The sequence below is a fragment of the Mustela erminea genome, chromosome 7 (assembly GCF_009829155.1).
Source record: "Mustela erminea isolate mMusErm1 chromosome 7, mMusErm1.Pri, whole genome shotgun sequence".
NCBI lineage: Eukaryota > Metazoa > Chordata > Mammalia > Carnivora > Mustelidae > Mustela > Mustela erminea.
This window is the reverse complement of record NC_045620.1, coordinates 102,035,650-102,054,872: the sequence shown is the minus strand read 5'-3', so window position 1 is coordinate 102,054,872 and position 19,223 is coordinate 102,035,650. Positions and strand designations below refer to the sequence as shown.

General features: G+C 44.6%; 1 protein-coding gene across 4 annotated transcripts in view; it reads left to right on the top strand.

Annotated features, from left to right (window-relative positions):
- Positions 1 to 19,223, top strand: part of REEP1 (receptor accessory protein 1) — a 104,448-nt gene that overhangs the window by 40,990 nt on the left and 44,235 nt on the right. For all 4 annotated transcript variants that reach the window (XM_032352684.1, XM_032352685.1, XM_032352687.1 and 1 more), the window contains exon 2: positions 8,261 to 8,333. In XM_032352684.1, the coding sequence (XP_032208575.1) occupies positions 8,261 to 8,333 (73 nt within the window). The remainder of the gene's footprint in view (positions 1 to 8,260; positions 8,334 to 19,223) is intronic.

The following is a 19,223-nucleotide window of genomic DNA, read 5'->3' as shown; positions in this document are numbered from 1 at the left end:
TATGGTTTTTCTTTTAACTGCGTGTTTGAATTCTAAGTTTTAATAAATGCATACAGTGTGTAACCACATGACAATCAAGGTGTAGGATAGTTCCATCCCCCGAATTCCTTCATTCTCCTTCATAGTCAACTCCTCCCACTCTTAGCCCCAGCAACCACTGATCTGTTTTTTTATCTCCATACATTTTCCTTTTTCAGAAGAGCATATAAATGGAATCATACAGCATGTTGACTCCTGAGTTTGGCTTCCTTCGCTTAGTGTAATGCCTTGGAGGCTCCCAACTGTTTTTGATTATAGCAAGATTAGTAGTTCTGAGCTCAACATGGAAAATCAAAAACATTCCTGTATACCGTTAGTAACCAATAGAAAATCTAATTCAAAAATTCACAATACCACCAAAAATCCCAGAAGTAGTTAGGAATAAATAAAACAAAACATGTCCAAGATCTTTATGGAAAAATTTATAACATACCATGAAAAGACATTAAAGATGACATATATAGATGGAAAAGATCATGTTCATAGAGAGAAAACCTGATAACAAAGATGGTACTTCTTCCTGAGTAAATCTATAAATACATTGCAATTCCAACCAAAATCTGAGTAAAGTTTTTCATGGAATTTGGCAAGCTATTATGAAATTTGTATAGAAAAAAGCTGAGAGGGCACATGGGTGACTCAGTCGTTAAGCGTCTGCCTTTGGCTCAGATCATGATCCCAGGGTCCTGGGACTGAGCCCCACATTGGGGTCCCTGCTCCATGGGAAGCCTGCTTCTCCCTCTCCCACTTCCCCTGCTGTGTTCCCTCTCTCACTGTATCTCTCTCTGTCAAATAAATAAACAAAATAAAATAAATAAAATTTTTAAAAAAGAAAAGAAAAAAGTCTGAGAATAGGCCAGATGATTTTAAGAACATTAGAATTTATTATAAAGCTCTGAGAATTAAGACACTGTGGTAAAAGTGCATAGGCAGGTGGTAGACCAGTAGAACAGAATGGAGAGCCGAAATAACACCTGACTATGTTGGGAAACTTTACATATGATGGGCAGAACTGAAACCCAGTGGGAAAGATTAGGTAAATGTTACCAGGACAATTGGGATCCATACAGAAAAGAATAACATTGAATCCTGAACTCGCAACATACATAAAGATATATCCAGGTGAATTAAAATCTAATAGTGAAGAAGCAAATGTTATACAAATTTATGGGAAAATATATGTGACCAGGATTTCCTTAACGAGGTACAAAAACAAGCTATAAAATCAAAGATTGATATGTTTGTCCATGTAAAATTTAAAATTTATTCAGCAAAAGGTGCCACAAACCAAGTTAAAAGATTTTTTTACTAGAGAAGGATGTTTGCAATGCACATGGAAGGAAGGATTTATACCCAGAATTTTCAGAGGAGTCCTAAAAATCAGTAAGAAAAATACAAGCTAATGGGGGGTAGAAATAGGTCAGTTAAGCAGCCCAAATGGCCAACAGAATGCATGAGATACCATTTCCCATGTTTCAGACTGACAAAAATTTTAAATCTCTATCCTTTTGGCAAGAAGGGGAACACTAGAAGTTTTCTACACTGCAGCAATTCAAGTCAAAACTTGAAGAACTTCCTTGGCGAGTAGATTTGCATTGTATGGTGCATGGTACATGGTGTCGTACCCCACGATTCACAGTATGTATCTACCCTAGAGAAAGTTTCACATGTGCACAGGAAACATGTAGTAGAATGTTTATTACAGCCTTGTTTGAAATAGTAAAAAAAAAAAAAAAATTGGAAGTACCTAAATATGCCTGAATAGGTACATATTTATATATGGATAAACGAATTGTGATGTATTCACATGGTGAAATACCATATAGTGGTTTAAAATGATCTAGAAAGATCTGTATCAACATGGACCAAATTTCAAAAGCACAAAGTGAAATTAACATATTTCAATGGAATATAAGGAGTATGATTCCATTTATATAATGTGTAAGCAAGTATAACTTTTTTTCATTTATGCCCGGTTAACATAGTTAATAAAAACATGGTGAGAATGATAAACACCGGGTTCAGTTGGTGGTTATTTTGGGGGAGGAAGAGAGGGGGGCTATATCAGGAAAGAATATATAGGAGACTTCAAATATATGTCATGTCTTAAAGGTTTTTCATATTAAAAATTATAGTGTATTTATTTGAATGCCAGTAGGAGCTCAAAAAGAAAGGAACATCCTTCTATTAGAATGGACTACTAGAAATGATCTTGGAGATTAATTCTCATAGAGAGTAATAAAAATTGATTCATAAGCTTTTAGAAAAAACCTTCAGAGAACGGCAATTAGAAATTACATTTTTTAGGGGCGCCTGGGTGCCTCAGTGGGTTAAGCCTCTGCCTTCAGCTGAGGTCATGGTCTCGGGGTCCTGGGATCGAGCCCCGAGTCGGGCTTTCTGCTCGGCGGGGAGCCTGCTTGCCTTCCTCTCTCTCTCTGCCTGCCTCTCTGCCTACTTGTGATCTCTGTCTGTCAAATAAAAAAATAAAATCTTTTAAAAAAAAGAAATTGCATTTTTAAAATTAGTAACAGAAAACACAAAATGTAATCAGTGTAAAATTTAATAGCCTTTTGGGGCGCCTGGGTGGCTCAGTGGGTTAAGCTTCTGCCTTCAGCTCAGGTCATGATCCCAGGGTCCTGGGATCGATCCCTGCATCGGGCTCTCTGCTCAGCAGGACGCCTGCTTCCTCCTCTCTCTCTGCCTGCCTCTCTGCCTACTTGTGATCTCTGTCTGTCAAATAAATAAATTTTTTAAAAAATCTAAAAAAAAAAATTAATAGCCTTTTAATGCTCAAAGGAAATAGTATACCTTCATGACTTAGAAGACCTTTCATGCAAAATCTTTTTTTTTTTCAGATATGGGACATCACTTTTAAAAATTATAAAATATAACATTCGCATACAAAAAAGGTGCATAGAACATATGTGTACAGTTTAATGCACATTTGTAATTACAAAGCAAAACTCTGTGTGACTACTGCCCAGGTCAAGAAATTCTGCATTCTAGAAGCCCCTGAGTGGTGTCCCATTCCTTGAATTCAATCTGTTTTATCATTATACAAATAAATGTACAGTAGGCCTGTTATTTTTCTTATATTAAAAAAATTAATTTTAGAAAAAATGTTCCTAACATTGATTTTTAAATTTTTCAACACAGTTCGGGGGAGCTCCCAGGTGGTGCAGTCGGTTGGACATGTAACTCGTGGTTTCGGCTCAGGTTGTGATCTCAGGGCCATGAGCTAGAGCCCCGTGTCAGACCCCACGCTGAAAGTGGAGTCTGCTAGGAATTTACTTTCCCTCTCCCTCTGCCCCTCCCGCTTGTGCTTTATCTCACTCTTTCTCTAAAATAAATAAATCTTTAAAAAAATTTTTTCATCATATTTTGGGATTGGGAAATGCTACTCCAATACTAGGATGCCTGAGAAGTCTGTGAAAAACACTGTGTTTCATTGTTTGCAGAAGTCTTGGCCAAGGTTAGCAGCCACCTGTGTCACAGCTTGTACTTGAGCTGTAGGCCAGCAGTTGCTGCCCTGCAGGCTCCAGGAATGGTAAGCACTCCTCCTTGGTGAATGTAACTGGCATTGTAGTTATGGTCTATTCATGTGAACAATACCTCTCTTCCCTTGGCCAGAGCTCCAGGAAGTTGATAAGTAGCTGCAGAGTTGCGTTTTCTCTGACATTGACCAATGGGATAGATATGTGGTCTTTGCCATTTGGGATTGTCTCCTCCTATCTGAGCATCTGTTGTCTTGCCTGGGACACTGGGCATTTAAAAAAAAACTCTTGGGAGTGGATTGTCCTTGATGACTGGGTGAAGAATCCATGGCCAAGGACTGGGAAATAGCACGCTAGACCACGGTTTTTCCACTCTGGCACTTTTGGCTTTGGGGGCCGGATTGTTCTTTGTTGGGCAGGGGGAGGGGTTCTGTGCAATGTGGGATGATTAGCAGCATCGCTGGCTTCCATCCACCACATGCCACTGGCATTCTCTGAGTGTGGGAACCAGCATATTTCCAGGCATCACCCAGATGTCTGGGGAAAAGAAGTCACCCTGGCTGGGAATCCTTGCCTTAGAAGATGAGACTCTTGGTCCCTTGTAGATAAGACAGCTGTGGAGGTGGTTGGGGAGGCAACCCCTGGATGAAGACCCCTAACTTACAGCCAGAGACTGAATGAAGGGCAGAGACAGGAGAAATGTGTCAGGCAGGTAAATGGAGGCAGTAAGGGGTGAGGGCTCTAGGCGAGCAGTAAATGACAGTGGTGAGAAGGGAGGGCGGGTGCAGGGCTCTGAGGCTGGGGGGTGCGGTGTGAGCTTCTGTCCAGTAATAACTGGGAGGAGTGTGTTAGCCAGAGCCTGGTCTCCTCTCTAGAGGGAGGCACTCAGGCCTTCCACCGTCCCTCTTCTGGGATCAGCCTTGAGCGCTTAAGTACTCTAGATCCTCTTAAGTATGTCAGTGCTTTCCTCCTGACCTTGTGCAGAGAGGTATGTGAATCTGTCAAGTGGGTTAAGCTCCTTGGAGAGCGATTGCAATTCTTTGATCTTTATTCACTCAATAGACACTTAGCAGGTACCCACTTGGGGAGGGGCTGTGCCAGGCACTAGGGACCCCACCAGTTAGACCAGAACTGCGTGGTCTGGCCGGGGAGATGACTCAGCCAGCACAGGCCACCCCAGAAGGAGAAAGGAGGAGGGCCCTATTGTCAGGCTGCCTCTCGTCAGGTCCACATCCCACCTGTGTTCCTGCCTCTTCCGTCTCCTTTGGCCTCGCTGTCCCAGTCTGTGAGATGGAGTAGTGAGAATTCTTATCCCAGTTGGGCACGGAGGGACTGACGTGCGAGAACGTGTCCAGCCCGTACAGCAGTGCCTGGCATTAGTGAGCACTCAGTGATATTGCCATCATTATTGTTAACGATTAATTATTAAAACTCCTACATAAAATCTGTAGTAGAGTGCCCAGAAAATTCTGAGGGACAAGTGACCAGAGATTCACGTGGCCTTTTTGAGCTGGGTCTTAAAGGATTAGTGGGACTTCATCAGGAAAAGCATTGTGGAGTTGTGGAAAGATCACGCACTAAGACGCGGGCAGGAAGTCACAGATTGTGAGCAAGGCAGCACGGCTTAGAAGGGACAGCTGCTGGCCGTGGGATCAGGGGTGGGCCGTCAGGCTGGGAAGGAGGGTGCCTGCGGCCTTTGGAGAAGGGACTTGGTCTGAATGGACGTTAAGTGCCCCAACCCTTTGGCTTGGATGTGGTTCATTTGCTCTTTCTTGTCTCCAGACGGATTAGGAAGAACTTGCCATTTGAATCCCACTCTCCTTTCCCTGAGCGGTGAAGTGCTAAGCTCACCAGGAGACATTATTGAGACTTTGGAGACTGAGAAGCAAATTCGTCTTGCTGTCCCCATGCTGTCATATATGGGGCGGGGTGGCATGCAGGGGGACATGGGCAGCCACTTCACGTCAGGAGCCCGGCAGACGGAGCATGCCCTCTCTTGTCTGGACGCCCTTGGGCCTTTCCAGTTATGTGACCGCCCTGATGGCACTGGTGTTCCTGTCTACTCACCGGAGCTCGAAGAGGAGCAGATCATCCAGCCAGCCTGGGGTCATGATGGATTTTCCAATTCTTTCTTTTCAGCAGCTCACATGCTGCCTCAGGGCAGGGGCTGAGAACCATCCTGGCAGACATGCTAATAACCGGGGCATCTGTGCCAAGGAATGGTGTGTTTATTTCTCCGGAACCTGTGGCACCGTGCCAGAGGCTTTGCTGAATCAGCCTGGTGCCGTCTGGCGTCCCCGGATGCTCAGACCTCAGTCCCAAGGTCACAGGTGTCCCCTGGAGGGCTCTGGCTTTTGCTTCACCACTCTGAAATGTCACACAGTGAATATGCACTTCCTGAACACTTGCCAGGCCCCCAGGCGTGGTTATGAATGAGAAAGATGCCATCCTTGGCTTTGGGAAGCATATATTCTTATAGGAGAGACAGACACTGAATAAACCATGGCAAGTGGTGTGGATCAGGGCTAGGAAAGGGCGACGTCCAGAGTCACAACGCTATGAACAGCGAGAGGAACCTTAGTCTTGGTTGGGAGATGCGACAAGGTCAGGAGAGGCCTCCTAGGAAAGTAAGACTCCCTGATATCCGAGGATGCTTGGGGCTGGGGCAGGGTGGAGTGGTTGGAGGGACCTCCCTCACCAAGCTGCCCCATGACTGAACCCAGCAGGCTCCTCCATGAAGTGTTTCCCCCTCCGCCCACCCACTGCCTTTGACACTGTTGCCTTCTCTCTCTTTCTTAAATTCTTTTCCTCCCTCTCCCTTGTTTTCAGACTACTCTTTTGTCCCCTTTGCTGGCTTCTCTTGCTCCCCAGGCATAATTCTGGCCTTTCCAGAGGATGGCCTCGCTCTCAAAAGCAGTAGACAGTGGTGGTGAGAAGCCAGGCTTGGAGGAGGCCAAGCTGGCTGGGTCCTAGCCCCTGCTTTTCTCCTTATGGTCCCACAACCTTAGACAAGCAAGTGATTAAGGGATCCACGTGTTGTTATCCCTTCTATAAAAGAGGTTCCTTTACCAGGCCATTCTGAGGACTGCAGTGATGCCTATATAGCACTTGGTGAAAGGCCCGTGTGAGTCAAGGTTACAAAACCCTTTCTCTTTCATCATCGGAAACTGACTCAATTCCATTCACCTTCTGTTTTTCCTGGAAACCTGATAAATATGGAAGGTCAAGGTGTCACCTGGCCACAGATCTTATGGGAAAGCCGACCCCTGCTTGGTACATTGAATCTGGCCTGGGTTCTCTGTATGACCTCTAAATAACCTGAAGAGGAAGCCATGGGTTTGGGCTTCCGGAGTATGGTGTCTCCTTGCAGAGACCTCCTTGCAGGGATCCTAGAAGCTCCATCTGTGGGGCTATTACAGGAGATGTTGGCTCCTGTGGGGCCTGGGACCAGGGTGGCTCTGTTCCCAGACAGCTTACACCTGGGAGGTGACCTCATCTCTCAGATGAAAGGATTAAACCCCTCTAGCTCTAACATTCTGTCAGTTCATTCACTTAAAAATATCCATTGAGGGGTGCCTGGGTGAATCAGTCATTTAAGCCGCTGCCTTTAGCTCAGGTCTTCATCCCAGGGTCCTGGGATGGAGACCCATTTGGACTCCTTGTTCAGCGGGGAGCCTGTATCTCTCTCTGCCTCTGCCTGCTGCTCCCGCTGCTTGTGCGTGTGCTCTCTCTCTGACAAATAAATAAATAAAATCTTTAAAAAATATATCCATTGAGAGCCTTCCATTGGATAGGCACTGAGAACACATTGTTGAACAAAGCAGATTTATTCTGCACTCTGAAGGCACTGATAGTTCAATTGGGAGAGGCACTGATACTTCAAATAGTTCTGTCAATCAGAGAGCATCACAGCTAGTCGTAAAACAGCATTTTGATAATGTGTACCTTGTGTCATAGGAGATTTGACCTAGTCGGAGAGGTCAGGTAAGTCTTCCATGAAGAAGGCATGACGGAGCTGGGATCTGAAGGATGAACAGGCATTAACCAGCAAAGAAAGGGAAAGGGACAATTCCAGAAAGTGAGAACAGCAGAGGCAAAGGCTTTGAGAGGGGATGGGGCCAGGTGGAGAGAATGAGGGCTGGGAGAACTATGGGGCAGTGAGAAGCCAGTCAAGGTGGGGTTGGGATGTGTGTCTTGGGAAGACTGCATTCAGAATTTGAAAGGCTGATTCTGGCTGCAGGATGCTGGAATCCAGTGTGAGGGGAGGGAAATTTTGAAGGAACTTTAAGTGGAAAGGTTTTTTTTTTTTGGAGAAGGAAGCCAACGGTGTGGGCGGGCTTTACAGAGCATCAGTGGGGATTAGCAGCAGGAGAGGAGAGTTTGACCTTTAATTTCAGAGGCCACGAGCCTTTTCAAGGCTACTCAGCTTGGCTTCCCACCCCCACTCTCACCCCCATTTTTGGCTTCCATCACCCCCGAATCACTCTTTTATGTTGCCCAAACCACAGATTAAAGGAAGATGGGTGTGCAGTTGAAACGGGACAGAGGTTCCTAAGCACGGCCCAGCCACGAGAAGAAACCTTCAGGGCATTCATAAAGCTAGATCAGGCCACAAATCAGCATCTTCTGTAGCTTGGAGAACTGCTTTTGGCATTGAAAACAGACATTTCCCATCAAATAGGATGAAAGAAAATCACATTTCTCTTTTTTCTCTCTTTTCCCTCCAGGCTTATATTTGGCACTCTTTACCCTGCATATTATTCCTACAAGGCTGTGAAATCGAAGGACATTAAAGAATATGTAAGTAGCACTTATTGGTGGGGTCCCGATGGTCCTGGAGAAGCTGGGTGTGAAGTAGTGGGAGGAGGAGGATGGCCTGTGGTGCAGGCACTGGTAGCAGGGCCAAGGAACCCTTCCTTTACCCTTCTTCTCATGAGACTTGCCTCATTTTGGTCCAGGAGTCCTCCCCATGTCTAGAACCCTGCAGAACCAGAGAAATGGAAGGGAGGTATGGCAAAAGGAAATGGAATCAGGGATCACAGGCCACCCAGGCTGCCACATACCACTGTATGGCCTGAGACAAATGACTTTACCTCTTTGAGCCTCAGTTTCCTTGTCTAGAAAACACTGTGTAGACCACGGTTATTGGGAGATGGTCCACCACAGGGGATTCAGGCCCTCCTGCCTCTGTGACTCTGATGATTCCCATTCCAGCTGTGTGACCTGAGTACCCTGTGATTTAAACTCTGTTGCTTTATAAGCTTTTCAAGAACAAGAGCTGGTCATCGTCTTTCATCTGATTCCCCAGCACCCAGCGGAGAGCTGAGCATGTCGGAAGGGAATCTGGAGCACTTATCGTTGAAGGATTGTATTGTTGCTGGATGGTTCCTCTAAGCAGGAAAATCATCAGACACTTGCATGGGGTGGCTGATGAGGAAAGGATGTCCAGGTCGTATGGGACAGAAACCCAGGTCAGACTACAGAGGATGTGGATTAGGGCATCAGGAGTCTGAAGTCAAGTGTGGGCCCTGACATTTGATGGATGCAATACTGGACAAGAAACTTAACTTCTGGGCACCTGGGTGGCTCAGGTGCTTAAGCATCTGCCTTCTGCTCAGGTCATGGTCCTGGAGTCCTGGTATCAAGTCCACATCAGGCTCCCTGCTAAGCAGGAAGCCTGCTTCTCCCTGTCACCCTCTTCCCTCTCATGCTCTTTCCCACTCACTCTCTCTAGCAAATAAATTAAAAAAAAAAAAAGAAAGAAAGAAAGAAAGAAAAAAAAAACTTCCAAGAGCCTTGGTTTCCCAATCAGAGGGGTGGATATCAGCAATCCTGGCCCCTAGTGTTGTGAGGGACAAAGGGTCTTTGCTTTCCCTCTTTTACTCAGAAGTCATTTTGAAAGTTTGCCACAGGTAAAGAAATAAAGTGTATCTGAAAGTCACTTTCTTTCTCAGATTTTCCAGGATGTCTTTATGATGAAAACCAGCCACCTCCAGGTCAACTGCAACAGGAACTCACCCCCTCATTCCCTCAGTTTCCCTGAACTGCTTGCCTGGGCTTGCATCTGCTAAGCAGGGCATCTAGACAGGGCTGGGTCCTCTGGAGACAAGGTCCCTGGTATAGCTGAGGGAATCTCAGTGTGAACTATAAGTAGCTGTTGAGTTGCAAGCGCACAACCTCCTGATTCTCTACTGGCTTGACGCAGGGGTAAAGCAGGAGGCAGCCTCTCCCACAGTCTTTCTCCCGACCCAGCTTCCCTGCACCCGTGGCTGGCAGGGGTCGGGAGAAACAGCCACGAGTGCAGGGAAGCTGTGCCACGTAAGGAGACATAATTGGGGTCACTGTGGTTCAGGGTCTGATCCTCCACTTTGCAGGGGCAGAAGCTCAGCTCTGTCAGCTCATCTGGGAGAAATCAGACCCTGGTAAATTGTTTTGGTCTGACCAAACTGACAGGAGCCTGGTTTATGACTAAAATGGCAATTCATTAATTTAGACTGAAAAATATAACTGACAAGCAGAGCAGCTGTTTGTGTTGGCTGGTGAGCATGAGTTATTCCCAGTAGGGAAAGCTTGAGAGTTAAGATTAGAAGGTTTCTTGGTAAAAATGGAATTGAAAGAAAGGAGCTGAGTAGTATGAGAAGAGATCTGCCTCCTTTTCCTGTACTTGCTCACACGCACGCACACTCTCACTCACTCTGTCACACATGCTCTCACATGTTCTTGCACGCACCCTCACACACGCTCTCCAACACTTTCTCACACTCATGTGCTCTCACACGTTTTCTCATTCGCACAACCATAACTCACTCACATGTGCTCTCACACACTCACCCTCACATATTCTCTCACATATGTTCTCCTACTTACACACCCACACACACTTCTACACTTACATGCTCTCTCACTCATATACGCTCTCACTCTCTCATACTCTCACACACATCTCTCACTCCCACACACTCACACACTCTCATTCAGACACACGTGCTCTCCCACTCCCACTCACATACCCTCTCACACATGTTCTCTTGCTTACATACCCCACACACTTCTCACACTCACGTTCTCTCATTCACCCTTACGTAGTCTTACACACAACACTATCTCTCACACATGTTCTCTCACTCTTACACTCACATTCTCTCTCACACACACACTCTCACACTCACACATACTCTCACACACTTTCACATGCTCTCTCGCACACATTCACACTCACATTACACTGGCCTCTGTCCCTCATTTTAACCAATAAACCCATTTGTCCAAGAGAGAAACCTGGAATTGCCTTTAGCTTCTGTCTGGCCCTCACCACCCAACCCTATACACACCCCTGGTTCCTGACTGTGTCCTTCATCTCTATCCCCTTAATGGTCCTTCAAACCAGGTCTCTCCTCCTGTGCTGCCACTCTCTTAAATGTTCTTATCAGGTTTTTCCTGGAATGTTACAGTAGCCTCCCGTATTTGTTTTCTGTTGCCGCTGTAACAAATTACCATGAACTTAGTGCCTTAAAACACACAAAGATATTATCTCCCAGTCTAGAGGTCAGAAGTCTAATGGGTCTCAGTGGGCTAAAATCAGGCAGGGCCACATTCCTTCTGGAGACTCTAGGGGAGAATCCATTTCCTTATCTTTTGCAGTTCCTAGAGGCCATCTGCATTCCTTGGCTCCTGCCCCTTCCTCCATCTTCAGAGCCAGGATAGCATCTCTGAGCATGCTTCCATAGTCACATTTCACTTAGATGACAGCCTCTTGGTGACAGCCAAGTTCACATCACAGGAAGGCTCTGGTTAGGAAGTTGCTGCGGAGGTCCCCACCAGGGACACTGGCTGCCAGCTGTCTGTGGCTTTGGAACACTCGCTGCAGATTCAAAATCCTAAATATAAGCATTTGACTTTTTTAAGCCTATATAACTGGCCTTGTCTCCCACAAAGATCCTTATGCTAGAAGACTGTCCCCAAATTAAATAGCATTGGACGTTGGTAGTAAAAACAAATAAATATATACAGATACAGATTACAGTTATATCTTTGGCTGCTCAGCACCCACATCCACTCCTTTGACCATACTTTGACTTTAAAAAAATTTCCAACCAGAATTCTGTGTGATTTATGTACTTGGTAAGTCCAGTTTTTTTCAGCTGAGTCCAGCACCAGTCCAGTATCTCTGGCAAAGACCTCTCCTCCTCTGGCTCTGATCTTAATATTCAGCACTCTAAAAATTAAATTGTCAAGTGAACCATCACTGGCATACCCCTATAGTATATAGACATATGCTATATGAGGGCGAGAAAGAGAATACATAAAAATAAAACTAGTTAAAATATTTAAATCTATACATGATACAGAAAGGACGAAAATATGGATAGAAGTTATAGTTCTTAGTCATGCAAGTAGTCTTGAGTTCATAGCTGGTATTCATGTCTTTTGTTAAAAGATGATTTTTTAAAAGGGTCAAATCATGACTCTTATACAAAAATAAAGTTGACACATGTTGAAAGTTTTACTTAACTCATTAATTAATAAGGGAACCAATAAAGGTGTTTCAAAAAAAAAATACAAAGGAGACTCCAAAGAGCAGATGTATCTAAGAAATCAGGAATGATTAAATGAATTTGTTAGATATTCAGCTGATTTTGGAGGAGGGTGGGGTGATCAATTGCACTTCCATTGGACAAAATTTATTTGCACCTCTAGATAAAATCCTTTGCATTGCAATCAGTTTTCTTTAACTTACAAAGTTGTAAAATAGCTCAAAGATATTGAAAAACAAAACACCTATAGAAGCAAGATAATTCAGAAGGAGGCTCTAGACAACATCTAGCATTCTACAGATATCCGTTCTAAACTCTTTCACAATTTTTCCTATTACTTCCCTTTTCTACCATCTAATTCATGTTCTTTTTGTCTTCAGTTAGAGCTTTAGTGAGTGGGATTCCTTACCGAGGGCTGTGGCCTGAGTCTTCCTTTGTGGGAAGCTAGAGGCCTTAGCAAAGGTCTTGCCTGTGTAAGGTTATAGTGATGATGACTCTTAGCTCTGAGCAAGGTGGTACTCGCTCACACAAGGGATCCCACCCAGATCCCTCCAGAGGCTCCTTAATTTCCATCTACCTTCCCTCCTGCCACATTGTGTAGCAGCAACCCTGTTCCCCCCTGGTAATCAGGATCAGTTCCTAGAGACATCTATTTCCTAGAGACATCATGGTCCTGAAATGGCCAGGTAGGAGTGTCGTTTGTGCTTCCACATAACTGGAATCATTTTGTATCCCTGGTGAAAGCACCCACCCTTCAGGTACTGTAAGAATTAAACAGCAGAACTCAGAGATTTAAAAGTAAAACACAAAATTGTTGTGAGTCTATTAGACCAGTGATTCTCAAACTGCAATGTGCACGTAGAATGACTAGAGGATTTTATTAAAATGCAGGTGCTGATCCATTAGGTCTGGGGTAAGTTCTGAGATGCTGCATCTCTAGAAGCTCCTAGGTGATTCCAGTGGTGCTGGTCCACGAACCACAACTAGAGTTGTACGAAGCTGGCAGTAGGCTTACCCATAAGCAACACTGCTCTCAGTTCCTTGCTCCCTGAACCTTTAGATTCTGGCTAAGCTGCAAAAGTATGTGTTGCTTCCTGGTTCACAGAAGAAACTGCATCGTCCAGGTCAATGCCTCAACCCCAGAATGCTGACTCTCTTTCGGAACTCTCCTATAGCTGTTGCAACACTTTAAAGTCCGCTGCCTCAGAGCAGTGGGTGTATGGGGGCACGGTAAGATCGAGACTCCCCAGCCCCTCAGCCTCTTGTCTTGGGTTTCTTTTCCTGTACAAGATGGTCCTTGGTTAGAAGGAGTGTTGGGTGGCAGGCATCAAATAAAAAGGACACTGAGCCCACAGCTTACTCTACAGGCTGCCGGAAATACGGCAGCAGGAAAAGCAAGTCCGCATGCAGAGTCAGTGAATCTTCCAGAAAAGATGCTGCTTCTCCTTCTGTGAGGGAAGGGGCCTGGCGTGACGAGCCTGCTCTAAGGAGTCTGGCTGGGGCCGTGAGACACAGTGTCATCAGAGACTTGCTTGTGCTGCTGCCAGCGACTTGGGCTCTGAGTGGTGGTTGTGGCCAGGTCAGCCTTGGTGAGAGGGATTCCACAGTGCAAAGGCCACCTGCTCCCTCTGTCCCTCCCACCTGGCTGCTGGCACGTGAGCACATTGGACATGCACAGTCATCCTGAGGAAGATGTCTAGCTGACATCCACCTCATCTATTTGATTACCAAAGGCCTCCTGTGCCATGGGGGACCTTATGGTGAGCAGGAACAGACACCACATGGGTCCACATTCCATGGGCCTATTCAGGTCATTCCCAAACCCCTTCTTTTTTTTTTTTAATATTTTATTTATTTATTTGACAGTGATCACAAGTAGGCAGAGAGGCAGGCAGAGAGAGAGGAGGAAGCAGGCTCCCCGCTGAGCAGAGAGCCCGATGCGGGGCTCGATCCCAGGACCCTGAGATCATGACCTGAGCCGAAGGCAGAGTCTTAACCCACTGAGCCACCCAGGCGCCCCTCCCAAACCCCTTCAACACCAGTCTTCAGTCTTGTTCCTTCCAAGGACCTTGCCATCTAGCCCGTACTTACCTGGGGTTTGAAATGTACCTGGGATTTGTTTTAATCGGGTATGGTAGGGCATGCCAACACAGAAAGGACTACCACGAAGGAAGAACTTCTTACAGTTTTCCCAGAAGGAGGAGGCACAGCAGGCCGTGGAGGGCCATATGGGGGAACACCTGGGTCTGTTAGGTGTCAGAGGCAGTGATGCTCTGCATTGTGGTGTCTGTAGGAAGGTCAAGGCTAGGCAGTGCAAGCAGGTTTAGGATTGGCGAGTTTGAAAAACTTTAGCGGGCTCTGGGGTGATTAGAGCTGGCTCAACCTGTGAGCGCCCCATGAAAGAGGGAGTTTAAGAGTATGGGCTCTAGACTGATCCGTTTGCCTATGAAAGGTGTGCTGCAGGGCATGTCCTTTGCTCTCTCGAAGACTTGGTTAGTCCTAGGAGGGGCAGTCTCTCCCCAGCCAGTGAAGCCACAGATGCCAGAGCGTCAAGAACACAGGAAGTAAGAAAATATAGTTACTATACCTGGTGACAGTGTAAAGGCATTACCTCAAGGCATAAGTGTGCTCTTCAAAGTTCTGCCTGCTGGGGACTGTCGCTTCTGCAGCTCTCTCCGGACTGCCCCTGACTGCGCAGCAGTCCACGCTGAGCTCACCCTGGCAGATGGTGCAGAACCATCTGTATACCAGGCTCATGCTTTTTCCTTCTCAGTCACAGGCATAGGTGATTCTCTGTGAGGCTGAAGCAGGACTCAGAGGCTAAAGAGAGCATGAAAGACTTAAGTGGTATTAGCATGGCTGGTGTAGGAGAGGATGCAGAGGTGGGGGGGGGGTAAGGCTAAGGAGGTAACTACACCTGCTGCCTTCCCAGCCCATGGGGAAGGTTTTTGCAGGCTGCCAGGAGCCCTGGGGGAAGAGTCTGACGAACCTCTGGGGTTCATTCAAGTCTCCAGGCTCTTCCTCCCATGTTCTTACTGTGGTTTAGGGTCTTGGCTTCTCTCTATCTCCTCACTCCTGGACCCTGCCCCTGACCAGCTGAGAAGGACTTCCCAGTCATGCGGTAAACTATCCGCTCTGGTGTTGCTCCTGAATATTACTTCTCAAATCAGCCATAGCTTCCTCTCTCTATCCTGGGTGCTCACCTACCCAAGCTCCCCCTCATCTGACAGGAAGCATTATCTAGAATCCCTCAAACTTGGCAAGTTCTATTTCAAACCTTGGGGGGAAAATTGGCATAATTTGGTTTCTGTATGGCATGATGGGGAAAACCATTTCCTGGTAATTTATTTATGGTTTCCATCTGAGTCACATATTCCCTTTACCCTCTTGGGGTCAACAAACCATTCTCAAACTTTTCTTTCTGCACGACATTATTTATTTATTTATTTATTTATTTATTTATTTATTTGACAGGGAGACTACAAGTAAGCAGAGAGGCAGGCAGAGAGGAAGGGGGGGGGGGAGTAGGCTCCCCTCTAAGCAGAGAGTCCAATGCGGGGCTCGATCCCGGGACCCTGAGATCACGACCTGAGCAGAAGGCAGAGGCTTAACCCACTGAGCCACCCAGAGACTCCTGCATGATAATATTTAAAGTGGAGGAGTGCACGATAGAAACTTCTTTAGGTGAACACTTCAAGTCTCCTCTTTACCACAGCTCCCTCATCTTTGTGCATAGTTTTGACCTCCTTTCTGAGAATTGCTCTTATCTTTTCAGTGACCTGTTAGACATTCTTCGTGGATGTTCTGAATCCTCAGACTCCCCTCAGCCTTATGGTGCTCAATCTCTTCTCCCTAACTCGCCTCTTTCTTTACCCTCTTGCTGGTGTGAGTGGTTCCATATCACACCGTGCCCTGACTTCAGTAAGCCCCTTTCCTCCTATGTATACCCAGCCATCCATTCAGCAGACCCTTGTTGCCCTGCAAGCTATCTAATTTTGCCTTTCTTCTTAAAAAGCCACCTAAAACAGCATTTCCTGAAGTATATTCTTTTCTCAACATGTGAAAACCATCCTTTCTTTCCCATTTACAACGTTCTAATTGAGTCATTCAAAACATATCCCTACTAGGTGCCAATAATTGTTTTAGATACTAGAGATACGGCGATGTGTAAGAATAACTTGTCTCCACTCTCAGGGAGCTTCCAGTCTAGTAGGAAAAGCATAGGAATAGAGGTACTGTCAAAGCAAAGTAACAAGTGTTATGACAAGGAGCATGTATGAGACACTGTAAGAGGAAGAAAGGAGAAGCTACTTACCCAAACTTTGGATACTTCCTGGAGGAAGTGATATTGAGGTTGAGATCTGAGGGCTGAATCCTGGAGGCAGAAGAAGGTACACTGGAAAGAAGTTCCTTTTAACTTGAGTGAAAAATTCAAGAAAGTATTGGTGTGGGAGAAAGCTTTTATAGAGGTAATTAGGGTTTCATTCATGCAAGGACTTGAAAGCCAATTTACGGAATTTGGGCCTCATCTTAAAAACAATTGAGGAACTGTTGAAGACTTTGGAAAGGAGAATTATCAAATTTAGATTTAAGAAGATCGTTCTGAATGGAATATGGAGGACAGATTAGTAAGGGGTCAGAGGTTTAGAGACCAAGCTAAAGGCTGTAGTTCTATTTTATAGGAGATGTTGGTGGTCTGAAGTAAGTAAATGACAGAAAGGATGAAGAGAAGAAGATAGTTTCAACAAAGTGGAAGTGACAGAACTTGGTGATTGGTTGCTGATGAGGAATGCGTTTTTCTGGGGAAAATGTCTTGTCTAGAGTTAAAAGAGAATGTCAAGGGATGCCAGGGCAGCTCAATTGGTTAAGCGACTGCCTTCGGCTCAGGTCATGATCCTTGAGTCCTGGGATCAAGTCCCGTATCAGGCTCCTTGTTCGACGGGGAGTCTGCTTCTCCCTCTGACCCTCTCCTCTCTCATTTTCTGTCACTCTCTCTCAAGTAAATAAATAAAATCTTAAAAGAGAGAGAGAGAGAGAGAGGGAGGGAGAGAGAATGTCTAGAACAGAGCCTCGTGGAGGAATAGATGAACCTCAGAGGTAGCCAGAAAATCAAGAGGGAAACCAGAGCAGTTGTGGTGTTGGGGGAGCTTTTCAGGAAGTGATAGTTTCATGTCCATCTGAAATTCAAACAAATCAATTTTTTTTTTTTTAATGAAAAAGTGTCCATCATTCTCCCTTGACCTGATCATCACAGGGCTTCATCTCCTGACCCATGAGATCATGACCTGAACTAAAACCAGGAGTTGGTTGTTTAACCTACTGAGCCACTCAGGCTCTTCATCATTATCCTTTGTTTTTAATTGAAGCTATTAGAGCATGGGTTGAATACTAAAAAGAAAAAGACAGTAGAGTAGGAATTCAGGCTTCTGGCAGTGTATCTGGAAACCAGTTTGGAATTCCTGGGTCATGGGCCCCAGCATCCCATGAAAGTTACAGTTGGAAAGACCTTCTTTGCCCCCTGCCAAGGAGCCCGTTCTACTGCAGGTAATCTTGGCAGCATATGGTCTCTCAGACAGCAGTTACTTTTGACAGATTAAAACAAGGTGGCTTCCAAGGGACAGTGTTGTTTTTCTGAATGAAGAAGACTTCTGAGTAAATCTGTTGAGACCCATGTTTCAGAGTTACAAAGACAATGGGCATTCACCAGAACTGCCTTTACTTTTGAATGATATTTTTTCTGGGAATGGAAATCCGGATTGACATGTTTTTTTCTTTCGACACTTAGATATGTTACTCTGTTTTCTTCTGGTATTTTTAATTTCTGATGAAAAGTCATCTATTGTCATTCCCCTATATGCAATATGTTTTTTCCTCCCTCTCTCTCAAGATTTTCTTTCTTTTTCAGCAATTTTACTGTGATATGCCTTGGTGTGGTTTTCTTGTATTTATCTTCCTTGGGATTTGCTGAACTCCCTGGTCCTGTGGATTTGCTATTTTTGATCAGTTCTGGAAATTTTCAGTCATTATTTGTTCAAAAATTTTTTCTGTCCCATTCTGTTTTTACTCTCCTGTGAAATTCCTATTCCATATATGTTAGACTGCTTGATACTATTCCATGGGTATTGAGCCTCTCCACTTTTTTCCAGTCTAGATTTCTGTCTTACTGACTTTATTGTCTTAAAGTTCATAGATTTTTAAAAAATTTTTTTGCATCCAGTCTACTCTTAATTCCAGGCAATAACTTAAAAAATTAAAATATTGTGTTTTTCGATTCTAGGATACCATTTGTTCTTTTTAAAGAGTTTCCTTCTTGGCTGCCTAGGTGGCTCAGTTGGTTAAGTGTCTGTCTTTGGCTCAGGTCATGATCCCAGGGTCCTGGATCAGGCTTCCTGCTCAGCAGGTAGTCTGCTTCTCCCTCTACCCTCCCCCCAGCCCCGCTCATGATCCCTCTCTCTCTCTTCCAAATAAATTTTTAAAATCTTTAAAAAAAAGTTTCCTTTCCCTTGAAATCTCCCATCTCTTCACTCTATATGTCTATCTTTTCCTGTAGATTCTTTAACATATTTGTACCTTTTCAAGAAAAATAATATTGAATCTGCACCTGTGTTCTTAGGATAAGTGTCTTGTTAAGTGGTGGTAAAAGAAAATTTAGCTTTTATAACAAAAGCTTTGTTATTAAGTTGTTTTATATCTGTATATCTTTTTTTGGTGAGGTGTCTGTTCAGATCTTTTGCCCAGTTTTTAATTGGGTTGTTTATTTTTATTACAGAGTTTAAGAGATCTTTGTATATTTCATATATTATTTATTTATCAGATATATGTATTGAAAATAGTTTCTTCTGCTCTGTGGCTTGACTTTTCATTCTCTTACCAGTGTCTTGCAGAGCAGAAGTTTTCAATTTTTATGAAATCCTATTTATCAATTTTTTTCTTACACGGGTCATGCTGTTGCTGTTGTATTAAAAAACGTATTCCCAAGCCCAAGGTCACTTAGATTTTCTTCTAAGTTATCTTCTAGAAGTTTTATAGTTTTGTATCTTCTTTTAGGCCTATGATCCATTTTGAGTTAATTTTTATGAAAGATGTAAGACCAGTGTCTAGATTCATTCATTTACTCATTTTCTTACTTATTTACTGATTTATTTATATCATGTGA